Genomic DNA, 24,423 nt, shown 5'->3' with positions numbered 1-24,423 from the left:
CGAGGCAAGGTGGCGGAGTTGCTCTTTGTGTGAGAGAGCATCTGGAATGTATCGAGCTCTCCCCGGGGGCAGAGGAAGAGAGAGTCGAGAGCTTGTGGGTGAGGATTAAGGGGCAGGCCGATATGAGAGACACTGTTGTGGGTGTTTATTACAGGCCGCCTGATCAGGATGGGGAAGCTGATGAGACCTTCTACCAACAGCTGAAAGTAGCCTCGCCATCACAGGCTTTGGTTCTCTTGAGGCGCTCCAATCACCCTGATATCTGCTGGGAAGGCCACACAGCCAGGTATGCACAGTCCAGGAGGCTCCTCCAGTGTATGGATGATAACTTCTTGACTCAGGTGGTGGAGGAGCCAACAAGGAGACGAGCACTACTGGACCTAGTACTGACAAACAAAGAGGGACTGGTGAAGGACGTGAAGGCCGGGGGCAGCCTTGGCTGTAGTGATCGTGAGAAGATAGAGTTCAGGATCATGGGTAGTACGCACAAAACACCAAGTAGGATCGCAACCTTGGACTTCAGGAGGGCTAACTTTGACCTCTTCAAGAAACTGCTTGGATAAATCCCGTGGGCTAGGGCTCTGGAAGGCAGGGGGGCTCAAGAAGCTGGTTGGTATTCTAACATCACTTTCTCCAGGCTCAGTATGGGTGCATCACTAAGAGCAAGAAATGGAGCAAGGGAAGTAGGAGACCTGCATGGTTGAGCAGGGAGCTTCTGAAAAAGCTCAAGTGGAAGAAGGAAGTTTACAGTATGTGGAAGACGGGACTGACCATTTGGGAAGATTAGAAGAATGTCGTCAGAGCGTGCAGGGATGAAACAAGGAAAGCCAAGGCCCCCTTGGAATTAAACCTGGCAGGGGATGTCAAGGTCAACAGGAAGGGTTTCTTCAAGTATATCGGAGGCAAAAGGAAAACTAGAGAAAATGTGGGCCCGCTGTTGAATGAGACAGGAGCCATGGTGACAGAGGATGCAGAGAAGGTGGAGTTATCGAATGTCACCTTTGCTTCGGTCTTTACTGCTCAGGCCTACCCTTGGTAGCAAAGGGCTACCAAGATGATGAGGGGACTGGAACATCTCTCTGATGAGGAAAGGCTGAGGGATTTGGGTCTCTTCAGTCTGGAAAAAAGACGACTGCGGGGGGATCTTATCAACGCTTGTAAATACTGAAAGGGTGGGGGGCAAGAGGATGGGGCCAGGCTCTTCTCAGTGGTGCCCGGGGACAGGACAAGGGGTAACGGGCACAAACTTGACCATGGGAAGTTCCATCTCAACGTGAGGAGGAACTTCTTTGCTGTGAGGGTGGCAGAGCCCTGGCACAGGCTGCCCAGAGAGGTGGGGGAGTCTCCGTCTCTGGAGACATTCCAGCCCCGCCTGGACGCGTTCCTGTGCCACCTGCTCTGGGTGACCCTGCTCTGGCAGGGGGTTGGACGGGATGATCTCCAGAGGTCCCTTCCAACCCTTGCCGGTCTGGGATTCTGGGATTCACTGCGAGACATTGAGCAAGCAAGCTGCTGGGCAAGCATGTGAAAATCACATCAGAAGTAGGAAGAAAAGCAAACACCAAACGGGGTGATTCAGTGTCACCCCAACCTCTCCTCCCCTCAGGGGATCTCGCTGGGTTCCTCGGCCTCCCCACTTGACCCCTTTGCACTTCCATCATCATGCAGAACCCCGCAGGAGACGCTGGCACTTCCTGGGCAAGATGGAGCAGTGGATGGAGCTGCCCTTCATCTCAGGCTTTTGGGTCTTCTGCGTGCTCTTGCTTCCCTGCATCCTTGGCTTGTTGGCCATATTCACTGTGGTCGTCTCCAGGATCTGCTGCTTTAAGACCAAGGCCAAGGTAGGCATCTGTCTTGGCAAACACTCCCTGGGTGGGGGCAGCCCGGGGCAGACCCCATCCCCGGGGTGCTCAGAGGGAGCAGTGAACAGTGGCCATTGCCCACCCAGCCAGACCCCCTGCTCTGGAGCCACCAAGCCATCTCCTCTGGGGCACCAGGCTTGGGGACAGGGATGCTCCTGTCGCTCTAACTCCAGTTACTCTTCCCAGGGTCCTCCTTTCCTGGGCAGGGGCCCTCCTGGCCGAGGGACACCCTGCACTAACCCAGGCCTTGCTTTCGGAGGGCAAGGGACCTCTGCAGCGAAGAGCAGTCAGAAACACAGGAGGGAGGACGCGAGAGGTGAGTGTCCCCATCCCAGAGCTGTGGCAGGCTCTGCAGCAGCTCCCGGCCGAGAGAGACACCCCATTGCATGGCCCCCACGATGTCTGTCCTTGTTGTTCTCCTTCTGCCTTCTCCCCCAGGAGTCGTCGCCCACTCAGAAGGTGTGGAGGGGTCTACAGGGAGCCTGAACGATGGGTAAGAAGAGCCCTTCCCTGGTAGAGGGCCAGGGCAAACCCCTGCGGGGATGGCAGGTTTCCATCTGCTGGGACCCACCATACCCCATCCCATAGAGGCCACTGGTGGCCCCAGTGCTCTGTCCTCAGCCCCTGCTCTGGGCTGGGACTTTTCTCCTTGGGCTGGAAGGTGCCCAACACCTCACTATGCTGGGCTGGACTTGCACCATGTCCCCCGAGAACCCACCTGACCCCAGAGCATCCCAGAGCCATCAGGGCTGGCCCTGGGGAGCTGGGAAACCCCCCAGTCGGTCAGGAGAAGGCAGAGAGAGGGTTCTGGGTCTATCCCGTCCCACAGCAGCCCCCACAGTCCAGACAGTATTTCCCCCCCCAGGTGCGAGAAGCCCCAAGGAGAAGGATGGTGGGAAACCGACTGCGGCAGGGAAGAGGCTTCTGCAAGGGAGCTCCCCCAGGAGACAGAAGACGTGGCTCAAGGTGGAAATGTCAGTGCTGCCACCAGCTCCGAGCTCCCCAGGAACCAGCTCACCCCCACCAACATGGACGAGCTCACCACATCCCTGATGGAGTCCCTGGACATAACCCAAATCTGCCAAGACCTGCTGGGCAAGCTGAAAGAAGCTCCGGATAGCACCGCTCCGGTCCTGTGTGGAGCCGTGAGGAGAGAATACCTCATCTGCCTGCAGTGCGGCGGATGCATCACCGGCAGCTGCCCGCACTGCAGCGAACCCTCGGAAGAACAGGACCTGCCCACGCTGACCACCATCCTCCACACCGCGGACATCCTGGTGCACGAGGAGGACCTACAGCTGGAACTGGGGCTGGGCTTTGAGCTGGCCATGGGTGGGGAGCTGGTCTATGCGTGGGAGAGCACCCAGCGGTTCCCCGAAATACCCTCTGAGAGATGCTGCAGGGACTGCAACGCGCCTCTGCCCAGGAGCTCGCAGGCACAGACACGAGGCGGTGACAGCAGCAGTGCAGACCTGCAGCCAGCTGGAGACGGGGAGGGTCTCCCCACCAAGGTCCCCACGCGGCCCCAGCCCCCATGGGCACAGCCCCCCTCCCCTGCGGCCCTGGAGCGGCTGCTGAGAGCTGGGATGGGGCCCCTGCCCTCGGTGGAGTTCAAGGGCATGGGAAAGGGGGTGAGTCTGCGGCGCATCCGGCTGTGGTGGTACAAAGCCAAGGCCAGCATCTGGAGGACCATTGAAGAGGAGTGCGGCTGGTGTTGGATAGCGGACGTCCCAGCGCCCAGCAGCAGCAGGGAAGGGGACCAGGAGCTGCCACTCCATATCCAACGCAAGGTGTACGCGCACAAACACACCACGCTGATGGTGGTGTAAGGAGCACCGGCAAGAAAAGGTGGGACAGGGAAGAGCGTGGGCAGGGCGAGCACAGCTCGGGAGGACAGGGATGGGTCATAGAACCATAGAATCATAGAATTGTCTCAGTTGGAAGGGACCTTTCAGATCATCCAGTCCAATCATCAACCCAACTCTGCCAAGCACACCACTAACCCATGTCCCTCTATGTCAATGAACAGCTGGAGTCCATGGAGCTCCACCTGGGGATGGATGAAGACCCAACGGAGAGCTTATGGATCAAGATTAAAGGGAATGCAGAGGCAGGGGACATTACAGTAAGGGTCTGCTACAGGCCACCTGACCAGGATGACAGAGCGGATGAGGCCCTCCACAGACAGATAGGAGCGGCATTGTGTTCACAGACACTGGTCATCATGGAGGGCTTCAACCACCCCGGTATCTGTTGGAAAGACAGCAGAGTGGGGCACAGGAAATCCAGGAAGTTCTTGGAATGTGTCAATGACAACTTTCTTCTTCAAATGGTAGGGGAGCCAACAAGGAGAGGAACTATGCTGGACCTTGTCCTTACCAACAAGGAGGGGCTGGTGGCGAGTGTCAAGCTCAAGGGTAGCCTCTGCTGCAGTGATCATGAAATGGTGGAATTCAAGATCCTTTGGGCAGCGAGGAGAGCACACAGCAAGCCCACTACCCTGGACTTCGAGAGAGCAGACTTTGGTGTTGTTCCGGAGGAGTTTCTGTGGGACAAGGTGCTGTGGTCTGGGAGTGTTGGGATGACGGTGAAAGATGTGGTGACCTCTCGTTGATTTGGGGTTTGCACAGGGCTGTTAATGAGGAGTGGGACTGACACCAAATGACTCCCTGCACAGTGTGGTCCCTTTGTCCCCTGCGGAGATGTTCCAGCAGACAACCACAGGGCTTCTGCCCGCACTGAGCCAGCTGACCATCAGCCTGCTCGCTCCCCCTTTGTCTGGGTCCAGAGCGTGTCTGTTTTCTGGAGGACGGTCATGGCAGTTAGCAGGGGCACCCCAATGTCACCCCCCCCGGTGCCCTCCACCAGCAAGGGGACCCTGCTGGGCTCTCCTGGGGACCGGCACTGGGGCCTGTGGGGATGCTGGCCAGCAGGGAGATGTCCATGTGACTGCCGGGAGGGAAAGCACGTGAAGAGGCAGGATGCGGCACAGAGCCAGAGAGGCGCAGGGCCACCATGCCTGGAAGAGGCCAGGGGAGGGGCGTGTCCTGCAGGGCTTGCGGAGGGCAAGGGCTAATGCCAGGGATGCCCAGGAGATGCCCGCTGCTCAGGTCCCCTGCTTGGACCCCAGAGCCCTCCTCTGCCCCCAGCCTGGAGCCCAGGGGTCCCTCCTCACCTCCTTTCTCTCTCCTAAGGTTGGCCAAGAAGACCCCACACGCTGGGCGGCGCCCCCAGTGCAGCTGGCAGATGATGGAGAGCAGTGACCAGGAGTCTCCTGCCCATCACCGCCCCTCTAGGTCCCTGCTGTCCCCAGGACGTGGCTGTCTGCCCACTGCCGTCCTGCCCAGAGGGGACAGCAGGGCCCGGCCGGGTTTGCTCCCCGTGCAGCGGAGGGACCAGGCTGCCGCCCTGGGCACGGGAACCGGGAGAGGCTGCGGGAGAAGAGGCTGCGACCGGGAAACAGCGGGGAGACGGAGGGAAGGAGGAACAGGCTCCTCTGGAGCAATGAGCCATGTCCCCACTAACGTGAGACCGTGGTGGAGAACGCGGACGTGAAAGTCGGCTTTTATTGACTGATTAAAACAGTAGTATCCTGAAAACTTCCCCAAGATCTCCTCAGTTACTCAGTGAGGGCCTTGCACGCCGGAAGCTGGGAAAGGTGGCTTTTCCGCAGCTGAACCTTGCAGCCAGCTGAGAAAAGAGCCCTTCCCTAATACACACGGCAAGAAAGACTCCAGCCGCAACACAGATCAATCCGAGCAGCATAAACCAAGAATCCAGAAGGCCGCAGGGAGTTCACGCTGTGCTGGGGACCCTGGCTCCCTGTGAGCCCCCGGGGATGTCGGTCACCTTTGGGAGGTGTTTGAGCTGCTGGACATTTCCCTGGAACCACGGGGAGGGACGGGCAGGGACAGCCCCTTGCGCAGCCCCAGGGCTCTCTGCAGGACCCATTCTCCCCCACGGTGGCATGGGCCCCGGCACCCATCAGTGCTGGGTCCGTCCTGTCCCACAGGAACCCCACAGTCCAGATCGTCTTTCCCCCCACAGATGGAAAAAGCTCCGTGGCAGAGGATAGTGGGGAAGCAAGTGTGCAGGGAAGAGGCTTCTGCAAGGGAGCTCCCCCAGGAGACAGGAGACCTGGCTCAAGGTGGAAATGTCAGTGCTGCCACCAGCTCCGAGCTCCTCAGGAACCAGCTCTCCCCCACTGACACGGAGGAGCTCACAACATCCTTGATGGAGTCCCTGGGCATAACCCAAATCTGCCGAGACCTGCTGGGTAAGCTGAAGGTAGCCCCAGATAGAAGGAAGCTGCAGCAGATCGAGACTTGCCCACGCTGGCTGCCATCCTCTGCACTGCGGACATCCTGGTGCACGAGGAGGACCTACAGCTGGAACTGGGGCTGGGCTTTGAGCTGGCCATCGGAGCCCAAATGGAGCCCAGGGGTCCCCCCTCACCTCCTTTCTCTCTTCTAGGCTGGCCAAGAAGGGACTACCCACTGGGCAGCCCCACCAGTGCAGCCAGCAGATGACAAAGAGAAGTGACCGGGGGGTTCCCTGCCCAACAGCCACCCCTCAGTCCCACTGGTGGATGTCCCAAGACATGCAGAAGTGCCCAAAGACCTGCCAGCCTCACCATCAACTGACCCGTGCACATGGACACGTGTCCATTTTGGGGCCAGCCAGACGGTTGAGCTCAGCGAGGAAGACCATGAGCTGCTGGACTAGGTCAGACCCCCCGGTAAGGACAGTCTGGGCATGTCCAACACACGCCTGTCCTTCACATGCCACCAGCACCACCAGCAGCTGCAGGACCTTGCTGTCTGCCTGCCCCCGTCCTGCCCAGAGGGGAGGGCAGAGCCCAGACTGGTTTGCAGCCCTGGGACCAGGGACAAGAGGAGCCTTCAAGTGCCTCATGCTTTACTGGGACAGAGCAAAGATCTGACTGTTATCTCTGGAGGCCTCCAGCAGCAGAGAACCCCAAAGACCAGCCGTGATCTCTCTCCCCAGGAATGTTAAGATCTTGGCACGTCTTGCTGCCATCACTGATGGGATGGATGCAGGGTTGTCTTCTGCTGAAAAGCCACCTGAAATTTGGTCCTGCACCTGCAGCTTTGGGGAACAGGGACTTTTGGAAGCTCCCATTGGCACGATCCCTCCTTCCCACCTCCTGGGCAGTCATCTGGGGTAGGGGGGGACTAAGGAAAAATGCTCAGGATGCTTTCTCACCCTGGTTGCCAACCCCAGATCTAATCCTGATTGTGAACTCCCCTTGGGGATTGAGTTGTGTACTGGATCTGGCTGGGATGAGGTCAGCATTCCTCCCTGCAGCTCACATGGTGCTGTGCTTTGTATTTGTAGCTAGAGCGGTGTTGGTAATGCAGCATTTTGGCTATTGATGAGCCGCTCTCGCATAGCACCAAGGCTGTCTCCCCAAGCCCCCTCAAAGGCCAGCAGGCTGGGGGTGGGCAAGAACCTAAGGAAGTTCAACAAGGGCACGTGTAGGGTGCTGCACCTGGGGAGGAATAACCCCCTGCACCAGGACAGGTTGGGGGTGACCTGCTGGAGAGCAGCTCTGTGGAAAGAGACCTGGGAGTCCTGGGGGACAACAGGATGCCCATGAGCCAGCAATGTACCCTCGTGGACAAGAAGGCCAATGGTCTCCTGGGGGTATCAAGAAGAGTGTGGCCAGCAGGTGGAGGGAGGTCATCCTCCCCCTCTGCTCTGCCCTGGGGAGGCCACAGCTGGAGCACTGGGGCCAGTTCTGGGCTCCCCGGGTCCAGAAGGACAGGGAACTGCTGGGGAGGGGACAGCAAAGGGCTACTGAGATGATCAAGAGATGGAGCATCTCTGTGCTGAGGAAAGGCCGAGAGCCCTGGGGCTGTTGAGCTGGAGCAGAGCAGGCTGAGAGGGGATCTCATCAATGCTCAGCAATAGCTAAAGGGCGGGGGGCAAGAGGATGGGGCCAGGCTCTTCTCAGTGGTGCCCGGGGACAGGACAAGGGGCAACGGGCACAAAGTGGGACACGGGAAGTTCCATCTCAACGTGAGGAGGAACTTCTTTGCCGTGAGGGTGGCAGAGCCCTGGCACAGGCTGCCCAGAGGGAGCTGGGGGTCGGGCTCTTCTCCCAAGGAACAGGCCATGGCACAAGAGGAAACGGCCTCAAGTTGTGCCAGGGGAGGTTTAGGATGGATATTGGGAACAATTTCCTCCCGGAAAGGGTTGTGAAGCATTGGAAGAGGCTGCCCAGGGCAGGGGTGGAGTCGCCATCCCTGGAGGTGTTTCCAAGCCGGGCAGACGCGGTGCTGAGGGCCGTGGGCTAGTGGTGGCCTCGGCAGCGCTGTGTTAACGGCTGGACTCGATGAGCCCAAAGGCCTTTCCCCACCTCGACGATCCCACGACTCCATCCCCGCCTGTGGCGGCCCTGCCCGAGCCGGGGGCGGCACCGGCCGCTGCCCCCGCCGCTCCCCGCCATGGCCCAGCCCCTCAGTAGCCCCGTGGCCACCGGCCGCCGCCTCAGCCCGGCGCACGCGCAGCCACGGCGGCCGCGGGGGGGCGGGCGCGCGCCCCCCGTTGCCAGGCGACGGCGGGACGCCCCGGCCGCGGGGACGGGGCCGCATGAGGCGGGGAACGGGCGCGGAGGCGGCGGCGGGATGGCGGGACCCGGCCCCGGCCCTCGGCGACACCGGCCCCGGCCCCGAGGAACGGATCGCCGCCCGCCGGCGCCGCATCGCCGCCCGCCTCCGTGCCAAGCGCCGGTGAGAAACGGGGCTGGGCCCCGGCTCCCTGCCCCGCTTGCGGCCTGCGCTGCCGGCCGCCTCCCCCCCCACATCCCAGCCGGGGCCAGGCCCTTCCCTGCCCCAAACCGGCCCTGAGGCCCGCACCTTCTCCCCGAACCTCATGGCTGGTTACGGATGAGCTCTTCTTCCCCAAACTGGCGCTGGGACCGATGTCTCCAGTCCCACACCAGTGCCAGCTGCAGATCCCTCACCCCAAACTAGCACCCAGTCCTGACCCACGCCCCCCCCCAAGGCTCAGAGACTGTCCCCAGGGCTCAGGAACCCCCTGCCCCACACCAGCGCTGGGGCCAGGACCCCTACCAGGAACTGGCAGGGCACAGGGTCCCGAGGTGGCCTTGCCAGCCTTCACAGGACCTCTCCCCAAACTGGCCTCAGGTCAGGGACCACCCTGAATCCTGAACCAGTCCGGGACATTCCCCACTCCCTGCCAAATGGCAGGAGGTCAGGGACCAGCTCTCCCAATCCCAGCTCGGCCCAAAGTCAAGGACATCCCCGTCCTGTCCCCAGCCCAGCACTGGGGCAGCAACACCTCCTTCCCCAAGATATTGCCCTGCCATGGACCCTCTCCCCCTCTGGACAAAACCAGCAACAGGCCAGTGGCCTTCTGGGTCAGGCCGATGTTGTTCCCAAAACTGGGACTCTCCAGCAATGGGGGACACCTTTCCCCAAAGCAGGACTCAACTGGGGTCCTCTGCCAAGCCTTTGCTGTCCCTCACGGCTGGATGAGATGGGACTGTGAAGTGGCAATACCCTGCCACCCTCTCCTGAGCTGGGTCTGGGTCATGGTCCCCATCGTCCCCCAGCCTGGGGAAAACTGGGGCAGCAACCACGATCTGCTCCCCAAACCAAGAGTAAACCACACCAAGGTGCCTGTGAACCCTTTTACCAACCCATGGAGCCAAACCGTGCCCAGGTCACTAACATCCACCCCAACAGGCTCGTTTTCCCCTTCCTGATCCCAGAAGGGTTAGATTGATCCCAGGGAACTAGCATGGAATCAGTGCCAACCCTGAAATGGATCCAGACAGAAGCTGGCTGTCTTCATGGCCGAGCAAGTGTCCCCTAGAGCCACTGAAGGGCATCCCCCAGAGAGCCTGTGCCTCCTGCCCTCCTCCCTCTGGGAAGCAAAGAGGGGCTGAGCCCCCCAGCCCTGCGCTGCAGGAGTAACCAGCCCTGGGCTGCACTCCCAGCCCCAGAAAGGGAAGCCTGGACCCCGTTTTCCCTTGGTTTCCCTTCCCACCCTTTTCTGCCTTTTCTTCTGCATCTGTGGGGACCTCCTGGCCTGGGACTAAACCTGCTGAGGGGAAGAGAGAGCAAAGGACTGAACCGCCCGGTTCTGAGCTGGGATCCCAGATCCAACGCCGCCTCCGAGCATTAGGAAGGTGGTGTGGTGCAAAATATTCTGTCTTCTCCCCTTTTCTGCCCAGGGAGGCCCTCGGAGAAGATGAAGAGCCAAAGGTGGCTGAGGAGGAGGAAGAGCAGAGAAGGAGCCATAAGCAGATGGAGGAGAGCAGGCAGGTGAGGCAGTAGGACAGGAGGGTCCTCTCAAGTCCCTGACCTCTGGACATTGGGCTTTACCCTCCTTTTAGCTTTGTGCGGTGCTTAATGTCAAACAGAAGCATTTATGTGATAAGAAGCAGGGGCAGAAACTCCTCGGGACTGGATGGGGGATGATTCTTGGTCTGGATCCTGGGGATGTGATTTCTGTGTGACAGACAGCCCATGGATTGGAAGGACCTGGGACTGATGCTGTCCATCCAAACCCAAACCCCGCAGTGCCTGGCCCCATCCACACACACAGGGGAAGCAAAACAAGGCGCTCTGAGCATGTTCCTCTTGGTGCTGAGGGGCTGTCGAGCTTTCCAGGAGAGGGAGGATCTGCGGGTGCATTGAGGTCCTTGCAGTGCTCATCAAACCCTGCCATAGCATGGGAAGACGGGGCCTGTGGGTCCACACAGGTGCCTCAGCATGGGGCAGTGAGGAGCCAGACCCTGGACAGGCAAGAGTTCCTCCAGTATCCCTCCCTCCAGAGCTCGGGTCTCCGGGTGTGAGACGTGTCCCACCTACTTCACAGAGGCTGGCCAAGCTGCTCTTTGATGGCACGCAGATGGTGACAAACATCCAGGTGGCTGCTGACTTTAGGGAAACGCAGAGGAGGGCAGAGGAGGCAGAGCTGAAGCTGCAGAGGTAAGAGACTGTGTGGTGGGCCTGCTTTCAGAGGACATCCTAACCCTAGTCATCCAGGAATGCTTAGCAGTTAGGGCAACACTGAATTTGTATTCAAAAGGAAGATTTAGGCCCACAAAGAGCCTCCAGGTCCAACCTGCCACAGGTGGATCTTTACAGAGCTCTGCAGGTCAAGGCTGGTGGCTTCCCCAGGTGGCACTGCTGTACCACAGACTGTCTGGTTACCGATCTCCTCCAGACCCATCACATCTTCAGCTCCAGAGTGTGAGGAACACAGCTGGTTCCCAGCTTTTCACCAGGAGCCTGTACCACGTACACTTGAGGCCTCCTTCCTCCAGAGGCATAGGCACAGCTGCCCTCACATCTGTCTTGCCAAGCAGCGCTCCTGAGCCTGGAGGTGACACCGTGGTGGAGAACGTGCCACCTTGTGCTAAGAGGTGGTTCATTAAATGGCCTGTTTCCGGAGGTTGCCCTTCACTCACGGAGATAGGGGTGGTTATTAGCCATACTGTGGGAGCACGCTGGGACAGCCACATCAAGCTGTGTGTGAGGAGTGGGAAGAACGTGAGACTGTGCTAATGTGAGAAATTGGGTATTAAGGTCTTCGCAGTGAGAGTGGTCAGATGCTGGGTCAGGGGCCCCTGACGTTGTAGAGATCTTCCTCCTTGGGGATGCTCAGCACATGCCTGGACAAGGCCCTGCACAACCTGCTCTGACATTGAAGTTAATCCTGCTTTGACTCGGAGCCGGTGATTTCCTGAAGCCCTTCCAGTCTCGATTATTCTCTGTGTGCCTTCCTGGGCAAACCTGTCCTGCTTCACCAGAGGAGCTGGGCAGCCTCCAAGGGACTGGATCTTTCCTCCCTGTCCCCTGGACTGGGAGATCAGCTAGGAAACACTGAGTCCTTGCTCCTACTGCCTTTGGAGGGCAGTGTAGGAACAGTTTATGGAAGGCTGGCTGTAGCAGGATGCCTGTCCCTGGCTCAGTGGGATTCCCACTGGGAATCTCATGAAGGAACCAGGTGCGGGGTTCAGGAACTGCCCATAGAGCAGGTTTGGGGGTGGCAAAGGCGGTGGCCGCTGTTCAGGCTGAGCCAAGGGCCATCCCCAGAGCATGGTACCGGAGATAATTGGGATGGTACTTCTGTTTAGAAGAGGAAGGAGTTCTGTAATGTGGATGTGGACTGTTCAGTGCCATTTGGCTTTAGCCGGGATACAGCTTCTGGACAGTTTGACTCACAAATGTAGATGTAGCCAGGAGGCTTTTTGGCACTGCTTGTCCATCACCTCTTGCCCAGAGACAGCTCCCTTGGCAGAAAGAGTAGCGCTGCTTGAGCTGAGCTCTTCAGTCTTTTCTCCTCCAGGTAAGCAGTTGTTAGAGCACTGGGCAAGGGCAGAGCTGGCATCCCGCAGGCCAGCTCTAACAAGCGCTTGCAGGAAAGCTGCTGCTCCGCTGATACCTTGATGCCACTTGGAATTCAAACTGGGTTATGCAGGAAAGTGCTCATGTGGCAGGGGCCAGCGAACCATGTCTGAAGCACTTGCTGCCCTGCCCCAGCTCCCCGTTTGCTCCTTACTGCCTGCAGGGCAGAGAAGCTGGATCAGGAAGCCACGTCTAGCACATACAAGTTTGTGGAGATCACCTCCAAGTGGGCCTTGGCCGAGGAGATGAAGATCCCGCAGGAGCTGTGGCAGCTGCTGAACCAACAGCAGCAGCAGTGCGCGCTGCTTCTGGAGGAGAAGAACAAGCTCATCAGCGACCTGCAGCAGGTAGTGTGGGGACCAGGCAGGGAGAACCGGGAAGGAAGGGGGGGTTCAAGCTCTGGAGGATGCTGTTCTTGGCTCTTCAGTCATTCCCTCTGTCTGGATCTTCAATTCACCAGCACGTGGCAGGGATCCCTGTAGTGTCAGTTCTGTCCAGGTCAAAACTGGGCCAGGACCTGCAGTGCCAGTGTCCCAATGCGGACGATGAGATTGGGTGTCCTGGCACCGTTCAGTGTGCAAGGACAGACACACAGGACACTGGTAACAGTAAGACAAACTGGCAGGTCCCAGATTGCACAGTAAAAAAAAAAAATAAAGTAAATGAGCAAAGTGAAGAGGGGGAGTGCTTTTGCAGGGGGAAGATAGCCTTCCCCACAGCAGGTCCCTGGCCCCCAGAGGAGGCGTGGTGTCACTGCAGGTATGTCACCTCCTTCTCCTCTCACCTGGACCTTTTGGCAGCGATGATCCGTCTCTCCCCCCACCTGCCCTCCTAACTACCTTTTGACTTTCTGTCTCTTTGCTCTCATCACCTCTTCTCCTTTGGAAAAGGCAGTGTCTGGGTCTTACCCTCTCAGTTAGTCCCTGAGGATTCCTGGTCAAATAATTCGCCCTGATTTCTACTTCTCTGAATACTTCTGCTTCTCTCTGAATACTACTTCTCTGATTTCAGCATCTCTTCTCTTCCAGGAGCTGAAAAACAAAGACGAGCAATACGTGCAGGCCATTAAGAAGCAGTCTGATGACATTCACCTGCTTTTGGAGAGAATGGAGGAACAGATCAGGCTCGTGCTGAAAACCTACCGTCACAAGCTCCTGCAGATTGAGGTAGCCAGTTCATATGATGAGGGAACAGTCCAATGAGAAAACCTGCAACCTCTTGCTTCTCCGTACCTACAGCAAAAAGGCATGAGGCGCATTGCACTGGCTGGGTTGACTACTGTCCAGAGCAGCAGGGCTGATGTCTTGGTGAATGAGGCTTAAATCTGACCAAGCCTGAGCACTGAATGGTGCTGAGTGCTGAGGGGCTGGTTTATACCGGGCTGTGAATGCCTGTGGTTCAGTGTAGTGCAACTCGGTGGCAAGTGAAAGCTGTCGCTGCTTGATGGCTGATTATTCATGTTTCTAAAAGCCAGCAAGGACCATTATAGTTCTTTAGCTTCACCTTCTGCAGAGCACAAAGTCCCACCTCGCGGCTCAAACCTGCATTTGTTGCTGAGTGAGGGCATCTCTCCCCATTTAATGTCCTGTGAGGGGAAAGCAGGCGGCTGCCTGACCAAGCTGCACGGCTAATCCTCAAGCAATGATTTCCAGTGAACTCGCAGAGCTACCCACCACCAAGAGCATCCCTCCCAGCTCTGGGTGGCTGATAGCAACGGTCCCTGTGGGCTCGCAGTGTGAGGTCTCTGCCAGCAGGGTCCTGGCATGGAGAGGAGAGATCAGGCCACTGTGTGTTTGTCCAACAGTGGTCCCAATCTGCAGCTGATCCTCTCCTGGAGTCTTCTGGCATGGGCTGGTAAGTTTGGCAACAAGTGGTGCCAAGCTGGTGGTGAAGGGCTTTATCTCCTTCCCAGAAAGCCTTTGAGCTCGAACGGCAAGAGCTGCTGGACAACAACAGGAAGAAGTGGGAGGAAGGAATCCAGGCCCACAACACACAGGAGGTAAGGTCCATGTGAGATTTCAAATCATAGACTCATAGAATCATTTAGGTTGGGAAAGACCCTTAAGATCATCAAGTCCAACCATCAACCCAACGCTGACAAACCCACCACTACCCCATGGCCCTCAGCACCACGTCTGCCCGGCTTTTCAATCCCTCCAGGGATGGTGACTCCACCACTGCCCTGGGCAGCCTCTTCCAATGCTTCACAACCCTTTCCAGGAGGAAATTGTTCCCAATATCCATCCTAAACCTCCCCTGGCGCAACTTGAGGCCGTTTCCTCTTGTGCCATGGCCTGTTCCTTGGGAGAAGAGCCCGACCCCCCTTGGCTACCCCCTCCTTTCAGGGAGCTGTAGAGAGCGAGAAGGTCTCCCCTCAGCCTCCTCTTCTCCAGGCTGAACACCCCCAGCTCCCTCAGCCGCTCCTCACCAGACTTGTGCTCCAGACCCCTCACCAGCTCCGTTGCCCTTCTCTGGACACGCTCCAGCCCCTCAGTGTCTTTCTTGGCGTGAGGGGCCCAAAGGCTGCCTTGAAAGACACACGTGCACAAAGGCAGCTGGTTCCTCACTGTGGGGGGGGGGGGTTGGGGGGCAGAGGGGCATTTTTTCAGCCTGCTCTGCAGGAGAATTATCCATGCATGACCTTGCTTTTGTCTGGCCAAAGGAGCTGTGATCATGGGAGGAAGCTGTCACCATTGATGGATGACATTCTCCTTTTGCCCATAGATGGAATACCTCCGTGGCCGTATGAGGAAGGTGGAAGAGTTTGAGAAACAGCTGAATCAGCTGCGGGTGCAGGATGAGGAGGAGTATAACAGCATGAAGATCCGGCTGGAGAACGATGTGGAGGTACAGAAAGGGCTGGCATGTGCCATGTGGGGAGGCAGTGGAGCAGATCTCCCCGAGCTTTTCTGTGTGTAGCTGGCTCTGTGGGGCAGCAGGACAGTGTGAAAGCTGCAGCTGATATCTGGTCAGCTCAGCTCTTCACCATGCACAGTCCAGCCCCATATCTACAGGGGGGTGGATCTGTTCTCTCCTCTCCATGGGTTCTACACTGCAGTATCCCTCTGTCCTTGGCTCTCAGAGCGCATGAACTGTAGCTCTAGGACATGTGAAGCACCTGGGAAGGTGGAGGGGTTTCACAGAAAATCATAGAAAAACCATAGAATGTGTGGGGTTGGAAGGGACCTCTAAAGGCCATCTAGTCCAACCCCCCTGCAGTGAGCAGGGACATCTTCAACCAGACCAGGTTGCTCAGAGCCTCATCCAGCCTGGCCTTGAATGTCTCCAGGGATGGGGCCTCCATCCCCTCTCTGGGCAACCTGGGCCAGTGTCTCACCACCTTCAGTGTAAAGAACTTCTTCCTAATGTCTGATCTAAACCTGCCCTGCTCTAGTGTAAAACCATTGCCCCTGGTCCTATTGCTACTTGCCCTTGCAAACAGCCCCTCCCCAGCTTTCTTGTAGGCCCCCTTCAGGTACTGGAAGGCCACTATTAGGTCTCCCCGGAGCCTTCTCTTCTTCAGGCTGAACAACCCCAGCTCTCTCAGCCTGTCTTCATAGGAGAGGTGCTCCAGCCCTCTGATCATCTTCGTGGCCTCCTCTGGACCCACTCCAACAGATCCATGTCCTTCTTGTGCTGAGGGCTCCAGAGCTGGACACAGTACTCCAGGTGGGGTCTCACGAGAGTGGAGTAGAGGGGGAGAATCACCTCTGCTGGCCACGCTTCTTTTGATGCAGCCCAGGATGCGATTGGCCTTCTGGGCTGCCCTCTGGTTTGCTACTCCTGGCATCAGGATTGATACAAGGATCAAATAGCGTGAGTGTCCTGACACTGGATCATTTCAGATCAACCTAATCTCTTCCTTTGTCAGGGTCCTTGTCCTAGGAGGTGTGAGCTTTTTCCTCTGACATCTACCCACAGAGCTATGATTTCTCTAATGCCCATGAAGTCCACTTGGTGTGAGAACTATCACGAGTTTGCCCTTACTCACCAGGGGCTCTCACTGCAGATCCAAACCTCGTAGCCGTGACTTCCCTGAGATACAGACACCTTTTAATCCGCTGCATTCTCTGCGAGCAGCGGTGTCAACAAAGCGGTGCGTCTGTGATGCTCTGTGATCCTGCTGGTCCGCTGGACGGCGGCTCCGGCGTTGCTCCTAAATCTGTCAGGTTTGCCCAGCATCATTCAGCCTCCTCTGCTCAGCTGACACCTTCCCTCCTTGTTTTCATGTGTTGCTTCCTGGGCTGCGCGGTAGAGTTGGGACACGTTGCATTTGGACTTTAGAAGGGCTCATTGTTTGTCCCATGTGATGTCCTCCTGGGAAGCCCAGGGAAATATGGGCTATTTCTAGAAGGTTTTGCGCAATTTCAGGTGAAACATTACTGTTGCAAGGTCCCTGTTAGCCTGAAAAAGCAAGTCCAGGGAGGGCAGTCCTGACTCTGTGGTTTCTTCATCTTCACACTGATAACCTGGAAGGTGACACAGAGTGTGCAATGGTCACGGGTGGCTCTGAGCCATTTGGGGAGGGAGGCAGCAGCACGCTGGAGATCAAGGTTCACCAACGGCCATGTGGGGCTGTTGTAAAAATGCACCTGCTGCCTTTAGCTGTAGTTGTGGGAGGGTTTACCTATAAGGCAGGAGAGGTAATTATTCCTCTCTACTTCATACCTACGTGTCCTTTTCCAGGTTCAGCAACGTGCTTGGGAACAGAGGACAGAGTCTAGAACAGCCCAAGTAGACAAACAACCCCTAAGAACGGGCTGAAAAGCTGGGGCTGCTTAGACCAAGGAAGAGATTTCTGGAGGGAGGTGATAAGTCTACAAATATGCACAGTTCTGGATGATGGAGGGTGACGACTTCTCCGTGTCCAATGTAGATGCAAGAAAAAAATCATGGGGTTGAGTTTTGGTAGAGACGATTTAAATGGGCATTTGGATTCAGGGTTGAAATTTCAAGCTAAGAAAGCCTGGAAAGGGTACGGAGTTGCTTGCTGGTTAGCTAGAGCGACTGTGCCCTTGGTTTGCTGCTCTTTGACGCAGGGTTTTAGGAGCAGCGTAGATCAGCGTCTCCTGGAGCTGATTTGGTGAAGTTGTCCCCTCGGTAGGGCAGATGAACTAGATGTCCTCCTGCTTCCCCTTAGCGCTGCAGTTGTGTAACTCTGTAGAGCACAGGCTTCACCCCTCCAGTTCAGGGAGAATAAGAAAAGAGAAGTTGGAAACACCTATTTTCCTGATGAAGCTGTGATATCAGCATCCTGAGGTATCTCAGGAGCTTAGCCAAAACCTAAAGATGAAGTCTACGGTTTGGGGGTTATGGAATACTCCCCCATGTCACTAGATAGGAATCAGCATTTTAAATATGGGGGTCGGGCCGTGGTTTTTCTCCATCTGCTGTAAGGAGAAGGTCCCTTGGCCCTGCTGGGATTTACCTCCATCTTTTCTTCCGTCCAGCTTTGATCCTAGCCAGCTGGGACTGGTTCTAGGTGTCTCCCCAGGTTATTTGTACACTCACTGTTGTACGTAGGGCTACCCAGGAGAGCTCTGAGCCAGCTAACCCTGGTACCAGGGTCTTCCCTGCTTCTAGCCTGCAGCTCGGGACTCTTTCCCTGCCCCCAGAGATGCCCGAGAGTGAGCCCGAGCCCCTGATGGAGACCCCACTGGGTCTCTCTGCTGTGCAGATTTGCTGGGCACAATCAAGCCTGTAGCTGATGCTGTAATTTGGGGCCGTGCGGCAGTTTAATTCCAATCACTTCCTATCATGGGAGAAGCCTTTACAGGCCTCCCCAGTAAAGCACTGCATTATGAGACATTTTTTCAGTATCAGGTGTCCTTTCGCACATGGAAAACACTTCTACTGATGAATTAAACCATGCCAGGCCCAGACACCGCCTCTCACCCATCCATGCTGCCTGCTCCCGGAGTTTCCGTGCTGCTGTGTCCCCCTGAGCTCGTTACCAAATGAGCTGTAGGGCTGAGAGAGAGCAGCTCATGGGTATGGTGTGATGCCTCCCAGCCCAGAGCAGCGGCCCCAGGAGACTGGGGCAATCAGCCCAGCAAGCAGCTCTTCCTTTCCATCAACTATCGAGCAAACAGGGTGCTGGGAAGCTGAGAGAGATGTCTCCATTGCAGATGTCTCCTCCGTTGCAGCTGTGGCGCAAAGGGGAGAACTCGCTGCCTCTCTCCTCTCCCCCAGGCCATGCAACGAGATGCTGCCGTCACAAATGCTGCAGTTATTTGGTTGGTTCTGGTTTCCTTAAGTCCTGGAGTTTGTGCGGTCACTCCTCCCGCGTGTCCCTTCCTCCAGCTCGCCAAGTAACTCCTGAGCCTCTTGGGTTAACTCAGAGACATGCAATGCCTAATACTGACATGAAAACCAGCACCTAGGTTGAGGAGAGAAGCCCAAATTAGTACCCTACAGAGTGAAAGTTGGGTACAACTTCAGTCCGTTCTCCCCCAGACGTGGCCCTGTATCATGTACTTATGGACAACCAGCATCTCCGTCGCTCACCCATGAGTGATGCCTTGTGGCCAGGGGGTAGCTGGGGAAATGAGCATGGGAAGATGGGGTTTGGAGATGCAGGATCAGTAGGATACAGGCTTCAGTGGGGCTTTTGCTCATGGCACGGCTTGTTTTCCTTTTTGTTTTGCAATGCCAGAACCTGGAGAGGCAGCTCCAGCAGTTCAAAGCCATCTATCAGCTGAACCAGGAGAAGCTGGATTACAGCCTTCAGGTGCTTAAGAAGCAGGATGAGGAGAACACCATCATGAGATCCCAGCAGAGGAGGAAGCTCAACCGGTAAAAATGCATCCCTGGAAGATGGGCTCTGCTTTACCTGCCATCCCCTCCCATGTGCCATTTTTTTGTGAAGCCCATCATCAAGCACAGGCCAATGAGCTCTATTCCAACCAGGGCTCATCCCAGGGCAGGGCCATCCCCAGAGCACTTGGAATAGGCTGGCCATGGACAACCTGTGCCAGCTGCATCAGGGGCGGTCAGGCTTTGCCAGCCCCAAGTCCCAAAGTCTTCATACAAGTTCTTTACAATGAGGGTGGTGAGACACTGGCCCAGGTTGCCCAGAGTGGGGGTAGAGGCCCCATCCCTGGAGACATCCAAGGCCAGGCTGGATGAGGCTCTGAGCAACCTGATCTGGTTGAAGATGTCCCTGCTGACTGCAGGGGGTTGGACGAGATGGCCTTTGGAGGTCCCTTCCAATCCCACACGTTCTATGATTCTATGATTCTGTGATAAGCTGGTTACACCAGAAGGTGCCTCTTCGGGGATGCTCAGCTCTGCTGTCCCCCACCCAGGCTCCACAGCTTGCTCAATAACCTGAGAACAAAACTGGCCAACCAAGAGAAGCAGTTCAGAGAGGAGAACCAGAGCCTGGCAGCTGACTGCGAGCGCATCACAGGGCAGTGCAAGGAGGTGCAGAGGAGCATGAGGTGGGGTGTGCGCGGACGTCCGCCCGTGATGAGGCCTCGGAGCACCTACGTGAGGTGCAGGGGGAGCTGACTCGTCGTTTCGGGGCACGGAGCCTCCTCCCATGCGCCATCTCCCTTCTGCACAGGCACTTTGCTGTCAGTGATGCCGAGAAGTTCACGGAGGTCTGGCTTATGAACGAGGAGGAAGCCAAAGGGCTGATGAGGAAAGCCCTGGATGCAGATCGCATCATTCACGCCCAGCAACTGGGGCTGCCCTGGGAAGAGCCCCGTTACTGGTTCCTGAACAACGTTGGCCCCCTCAAGCGTTACAAGGCGAAGAGGACGGCAACCAAGCTGGCTGCGGAGGTCCTGACAGGTGGGATGCGCAGTGCCTTTGTCACCCTTGTGGCACTGGGAGACCCTCACCTTCCTCTGTGACAGCCCCTACTGTCACTCCTGTGCTTGCCATGGCAAGGTGGGATCTTACAGTGACATTGTGAGCCCCAGCAGGGGCTGTCCCCCACCCTGAGCTGGCTCATGCCATGCCAGCTGGGGCATCTTTCCGCTGTACTTTGCCCAGTGCTCCCAGTTCCAGACTAGCTGACCAAGAGCCAGCTTGTGTCCCAAGGTCTTCGGGGTGCTTTCCAGGTCACAGGAAACAATTGCGATTTCCCTGGTGACTCCTGCAATGATGTGACCAGGGGAGCACAGCCTGGGGATCACGGTCAAAGCACAAAGGCTTTTCCTCACCCTTCTTTCTCCGTGTTTCAGAGAGCAGCTCTGGAGGACAGGGGGAGGAAGGGAGAGAGAAGGAGAAGGAAGAAGCAGGCAGCAGAGAAGGAGGAAAAGAAAAGACAGCGAAGGTTGAGGACAGAGTCACACAGCTGCGAAATATCTCCAAGAAGACTGCCAAGAGGATCCTGGAGCTCCTGAGCGACGAGTCGGTGAGTGGCGATGTAGCGCAGGTGAGATGCACAGTGCCCTTGTCACCCTTGTGGCACTGGGAGACCCTCACCTTCCTCCGTGACAGCCCCTACTGTCACTCCTGTCTGTGCCATGGCTAGGTGGGATCTTACAGGGGTGACATTGCAAGCCCTGGCAGGGGCTGTCCCCAGCGCTGAGCTGGCTCATGCCATGCCAGCTTGGGCTTCTGCATGGCACTGCCTTGCTATGCCAGGCAGCCTGTTGTCAGAGAGCTGCCCCACAGGCCAGGAGAGGATCTCCAGGTCCTTCCACTGTATGTGGCACATATATGATGCTAATAAAAGGTATCGGCAGGCACAGTTGCCCAAATCCACAGCTCCCCAGACCAGAATAAGCACGGGCAGACCTGCTGCATCTGATGCTCCAGGCTGTTCCCCGTCTCCGGGGACAATCAGCAAGACCTTCAGCTCATGAGGTCCTTTTGGCATCACCGTGCTGATCTTCCCTGTCTGCTGGGTGGCTGTTCCGGAGTTTCCTGGCCCTGCCAGCCTCACACTGCCCAGCCTCTGCCCACCCTCCCCACTCCACGTGGCATGCCACGGCATGGGCTGGCTTCTGGGCAGGGACAGAGACACTGTTTCTCTGCACCCTCTTCTCTGCGTGTCTCCCAAGGGTTTCCTCATTGAGAACAAGCTGCTGAAGCCCCTGAATGCCCTGGGAAGGCAAGAGCGCACCATCATGAAGCTCGACTCCATCTTTGCGGTAAGTTGTGGCTTGGCCCATCGGGGTCACCAGGGAAAGCTCTCTGCTCCGTGTCTGCGTGGCGTAGGACTGAGCCACCCCAGGGGGGTCCGGCTGGGTTGCTGGGGGGAGCCTCTAGGGCAGCAAGGGGAGAGGTACACCGCGAGATGGTGTGAAGAACTGAGGCCAGATGCTTCTCAGCACAAGGATGTCCTGCTGATGAATTAAATGCCTCCGGGGCCTCTCCAGCCTGTTCTCAGACTCCCCCATCCACACATACCCCGGTCTGTCCCACACTAACCACTTCTTACAACCCGCTCCCGCCTTGCATGGCATTGCCAGAGGGGCACCCTCTGCTCCTGGAAAATGCTCTTCGTTTCATTCCCCCTTCCTGTGACATCTCTGAGGGACGCCAACCTGGTTCCTCTACTCCCCAGGCCCTCGGGATCGACAGTGAGGATGACCTGTACCAGCTGGTGGATTTTTTCCAGAAGTACAAAGCCCAGGAGGTGGCTGTCAGCCAGGTGGGACCACCAGGAACAGCAGTGGGGAGAGCCCGGGGGTCCAGGGAAGGGGCAGCAGAACGTCTCCTGAACACCCAGGGAAGGCAGAGAGAGGGGGACCAGCATGTTGACCCTGAAGTATTTCCCTGTGACCAGACATGGGAGGTGAAGGTGCTAGGGCTGAGGGGTTGTAATCTTCTTCTGCCGTGGATGAACAGAACCTCTTGCGCATGAATTTTTGCCTCGGCTCCCTAAATTTGCCAAGGGACAAGGCTGCGGGCAGCTGGAAGCTCCTGGGGAGAAGGTGGCTCTTAGGGAGGAGGAGGTGGTGGAAGACACAGTGCCCAGCTTGCTGGCCTTGCCTCCAGAGCCAGGGCAGCCCGGGTGGAGAAGATGTCACGGATCTGCCTGAGGACAGAGAAGACGGTGGATCTGGTGCCCAGAGGGACGAGCTCAAATCCCCTGGGACCTCGCTGGGCTCCCTTCCGTCTGTGTACATCCATGCCGATGATGTCCTAAAGATCCTGAAAGCATTTATGCGGGATTTTGACAAGCTGAGGTAGGACTTGGGGCAAAATGGGGCTGTTGTCACTATGAGGGAGCCAGACTGGGGCACAGAGGGGGCTGTGGGGATGTGTAGACAGGGCTGGGGGGCTCGGTATTGCCCTGGCTGGAGCAAGAGCTTCCCCTGCCTGCCCTGCAAGATGACAGAGGGGTGGGGAGGGTCCCACCAGGGCACGGGGGTACAGACAGTGCCCGAGCGAGTGATGGCTGGGGACAACGGGGCAGGAGATGACCAGCAGCCCGGGGAGGGAGGCAAAGCCATAGGGGAGTCAGGTGCCAGCTATGGGGTCGTTCTCATTCATGTGACAGTGGGGTTGGACTACCTGGCCTCATGGTGCACCAGGGGAGGTTTAGGATGGATATTAGGGAAAATGTCTTCATGGAAAGGGTTGTGAAGCATTGGAAGAGGCTGCCCAGGGCAGTGGTGGAGTCGCCATCCCTGGAGGGATTGAAAAGCCGGGCAGACGTGGTGCTGAGGGACGTGGGGTAGTGGTGGCCTTGGCAGCGTTGGGTTGATGGTTGGACTCAATGATCTGAAAGGTCCCTTCCAACCTAGATGATTCTATGATTCTACGATCTCTGAAGGTCTCTTCCGACCCCTACCCCTCTGTGATTCTGTGGTGGTGCTCAGTGCAGCGGAGCTGCTCCTCACCCGTGAAGAGCTGAGCCCCAGGGCTTTGTTCTCTGTCCCCTAGGGAGAAGGACGGGTCAGCAAAGGAGGTGCTACAGGTACGGGACAGCTCGGAGGATGGCGAGTACTGGGAAGCCCTGGCACACGTTATCCCCGAGCCGACGCTGAAGCTGTGGGATGCGCTGGCGGTGGCACTGGAGGAATATTAGTGAGTGCCTGGCAGAGACGCTGGGGACAGGGCAGCGGGGCTGGCACCGGCTGTCGGTGTCAACCCCATGCCCTCCTTGCTCCAGCGAGGTCCTGACGCGGAGGGCCAGCCTGCTGGCCGAAGCAGCCCTCCTGCACCAGCAGAACTCGGAGCTGTACCTGCTGCTGGAGGAGTACGTCAGCGCGGGGGTAAGTGTGGCATCCTCCTCCCCTGCAGCCTTGGGGACACGCCACCACGCGTGCCTGACGCAGAGGTCCCAGACGCCTGGAGCCCGTCGCTGTCGGGCTCAGGGTGTTTCTCCCCGCAGGTGAACAACAAGCTGTTCTCCCCTCCCACGCAGTGGATGGACCTGGACGTGTCCTACCCCGGGGGTGTGCGGTGAGTGCCCAGGGCCAGGACAAGGCTTTTCTCTGTCCCCAGCTGAAGCTGTGCCCAGAGCCAGGGCTTCCTGGCAGGCATTAATAAACCCTTCCCAAACCTGGGCCGGGAGCGTGCGTGTGGCCTGCGAGGAATGTCCCTCTCGCCTCTGGGGGTGGCGGGGAGCCACAACCAAGCGTCCCCCCAATCCAGGGGACTCACGGGAAAGCATTTCCCCACTTGTGCCCCAAAGCCTGTGTCCTCCCTTTCCTCCGCAGAGCTGAAGTCAGACAGAAGCCTTCACCTCCCGCAGGCCAGCGTCCCCACCGTCCCTAGGCATCCTGGCTTCGGCAGAGCCCACCTTTCTTTAACTGATTTTACACCTTATTCCACTTTTTTCTTTCCCAACGCTTTTTCTCCCTGCTGGGATCCTCCCAAACAATCCCCACCCAATTACTTTTCTCTCATCGGTCCCCGGGCTGCTAAATCCGTACCTAAATTTTACATTTCCGAGGCACCATCAGCCCAAAGCGGTGCTACGGGCAGAGTTGTCTCCAGGAGAGGCCGCGTCCCATCCATGACTCCCTTCCACCCTTCTGCTTCACACCAGTTCTATCTCATTCCCAGTACGGGCTCCCTGGCCAGCTTTATCTGTAGCCTTGACTCCCCTGCCTCACGCTATGTTTCTCATACCAGAGCAGAATAACACCATTTTTTTTGCTCCCTGGGTATCTGTGCCCTTGAATAGTTTTCACTTTTCTCCCAGTCCCTATCAGGGCCCCTGCCCAGCTTCGGGGACGGGCGAT

General features: G+C 57.5%; 1 protein-coding gene across 1 annotated transcript; it reads left to right on the top strand.

Moving 5' to 3' along the window:
• Nucleotides 1-8,451: 8,451 nt before the first annotated feature.
• DRC1 (dynein regulatory complex subunit 1) lies at nt 8,452-24,346 on the top strand. Its single transcript, XM_074578402.1, has 18 exons — nt 8,452-8,617; nt 10,087-10,177; nt 10,734-10,846; nt 12,432-12,615; nt 13,297-13,434; nt 14,181-14,267; nt 14,993-15,115; nt 18,924-19,063; nt 19,576-19,710; nt 19,836-20,065; nt 20,461-20,633; nt 21,286-21,375; nt 21,792-21,878; nt 22,226-22,416; nt 23,117-23,260; nt 23,346-23,448; nt 23,568-23,638; nt 23,896-24,346. The coding sequence occupies exons 1-18, from the start codon at nt 8,478-8,480 to the stop codon at nt 23,951-23,953; spliced, it is 2,298 nt and encodes a 765-aa protein (XP_074434503.1). The 5' UTR covers nt 8,452-8,477; the 3' UTR covers nt 23,954-24,346.
• The last annotated feature ends 77 nt before the right edge of the window (nt 24,347-24,423 follow it).

Source organism: Larus michahellis, chromosome 3, assembly GCF_964199755.1.
Source record: "Larus michahellis chromosome 3, bLarMic1.1, whole genome shotgun sequence".
In the NCBI taxonomy this organism is placed as follows: Eukaryota; Metazoa; Chordata; class Aves; order Charadriiformes; family Laridae; genus Larus; species Larus michahellis.
This window is presented reverse-complemented; position numbering and strand designations above follow the sequence as displayed.

Excerpts from the sequence above, each read along its gene's own strand:
- DRC1 (XM_074578402.1), top strand. The coding sequence starts at position 8,478 with ATGAGGCGGGGAACGGGCGCGGAGGCGGCGGCGGGATGGCGGGACCCG. Across the intron at positions 8,618-10,086 it reads CGCCTCCGTGCCAAGCGCCG|GGAGGCCCTCGGAGAAGATG; the intron begins GTGAGAAACGGG and ends TTTTCTGCCCAG. Across the intron at positions 12,616-13,296 it reads TCATCAGCGACCTGCAGCAG|GAGCTGAAAAACAAAGACGA; the intron begins GTAGTGTGGGGA and ends CTTCTCTTCCAG.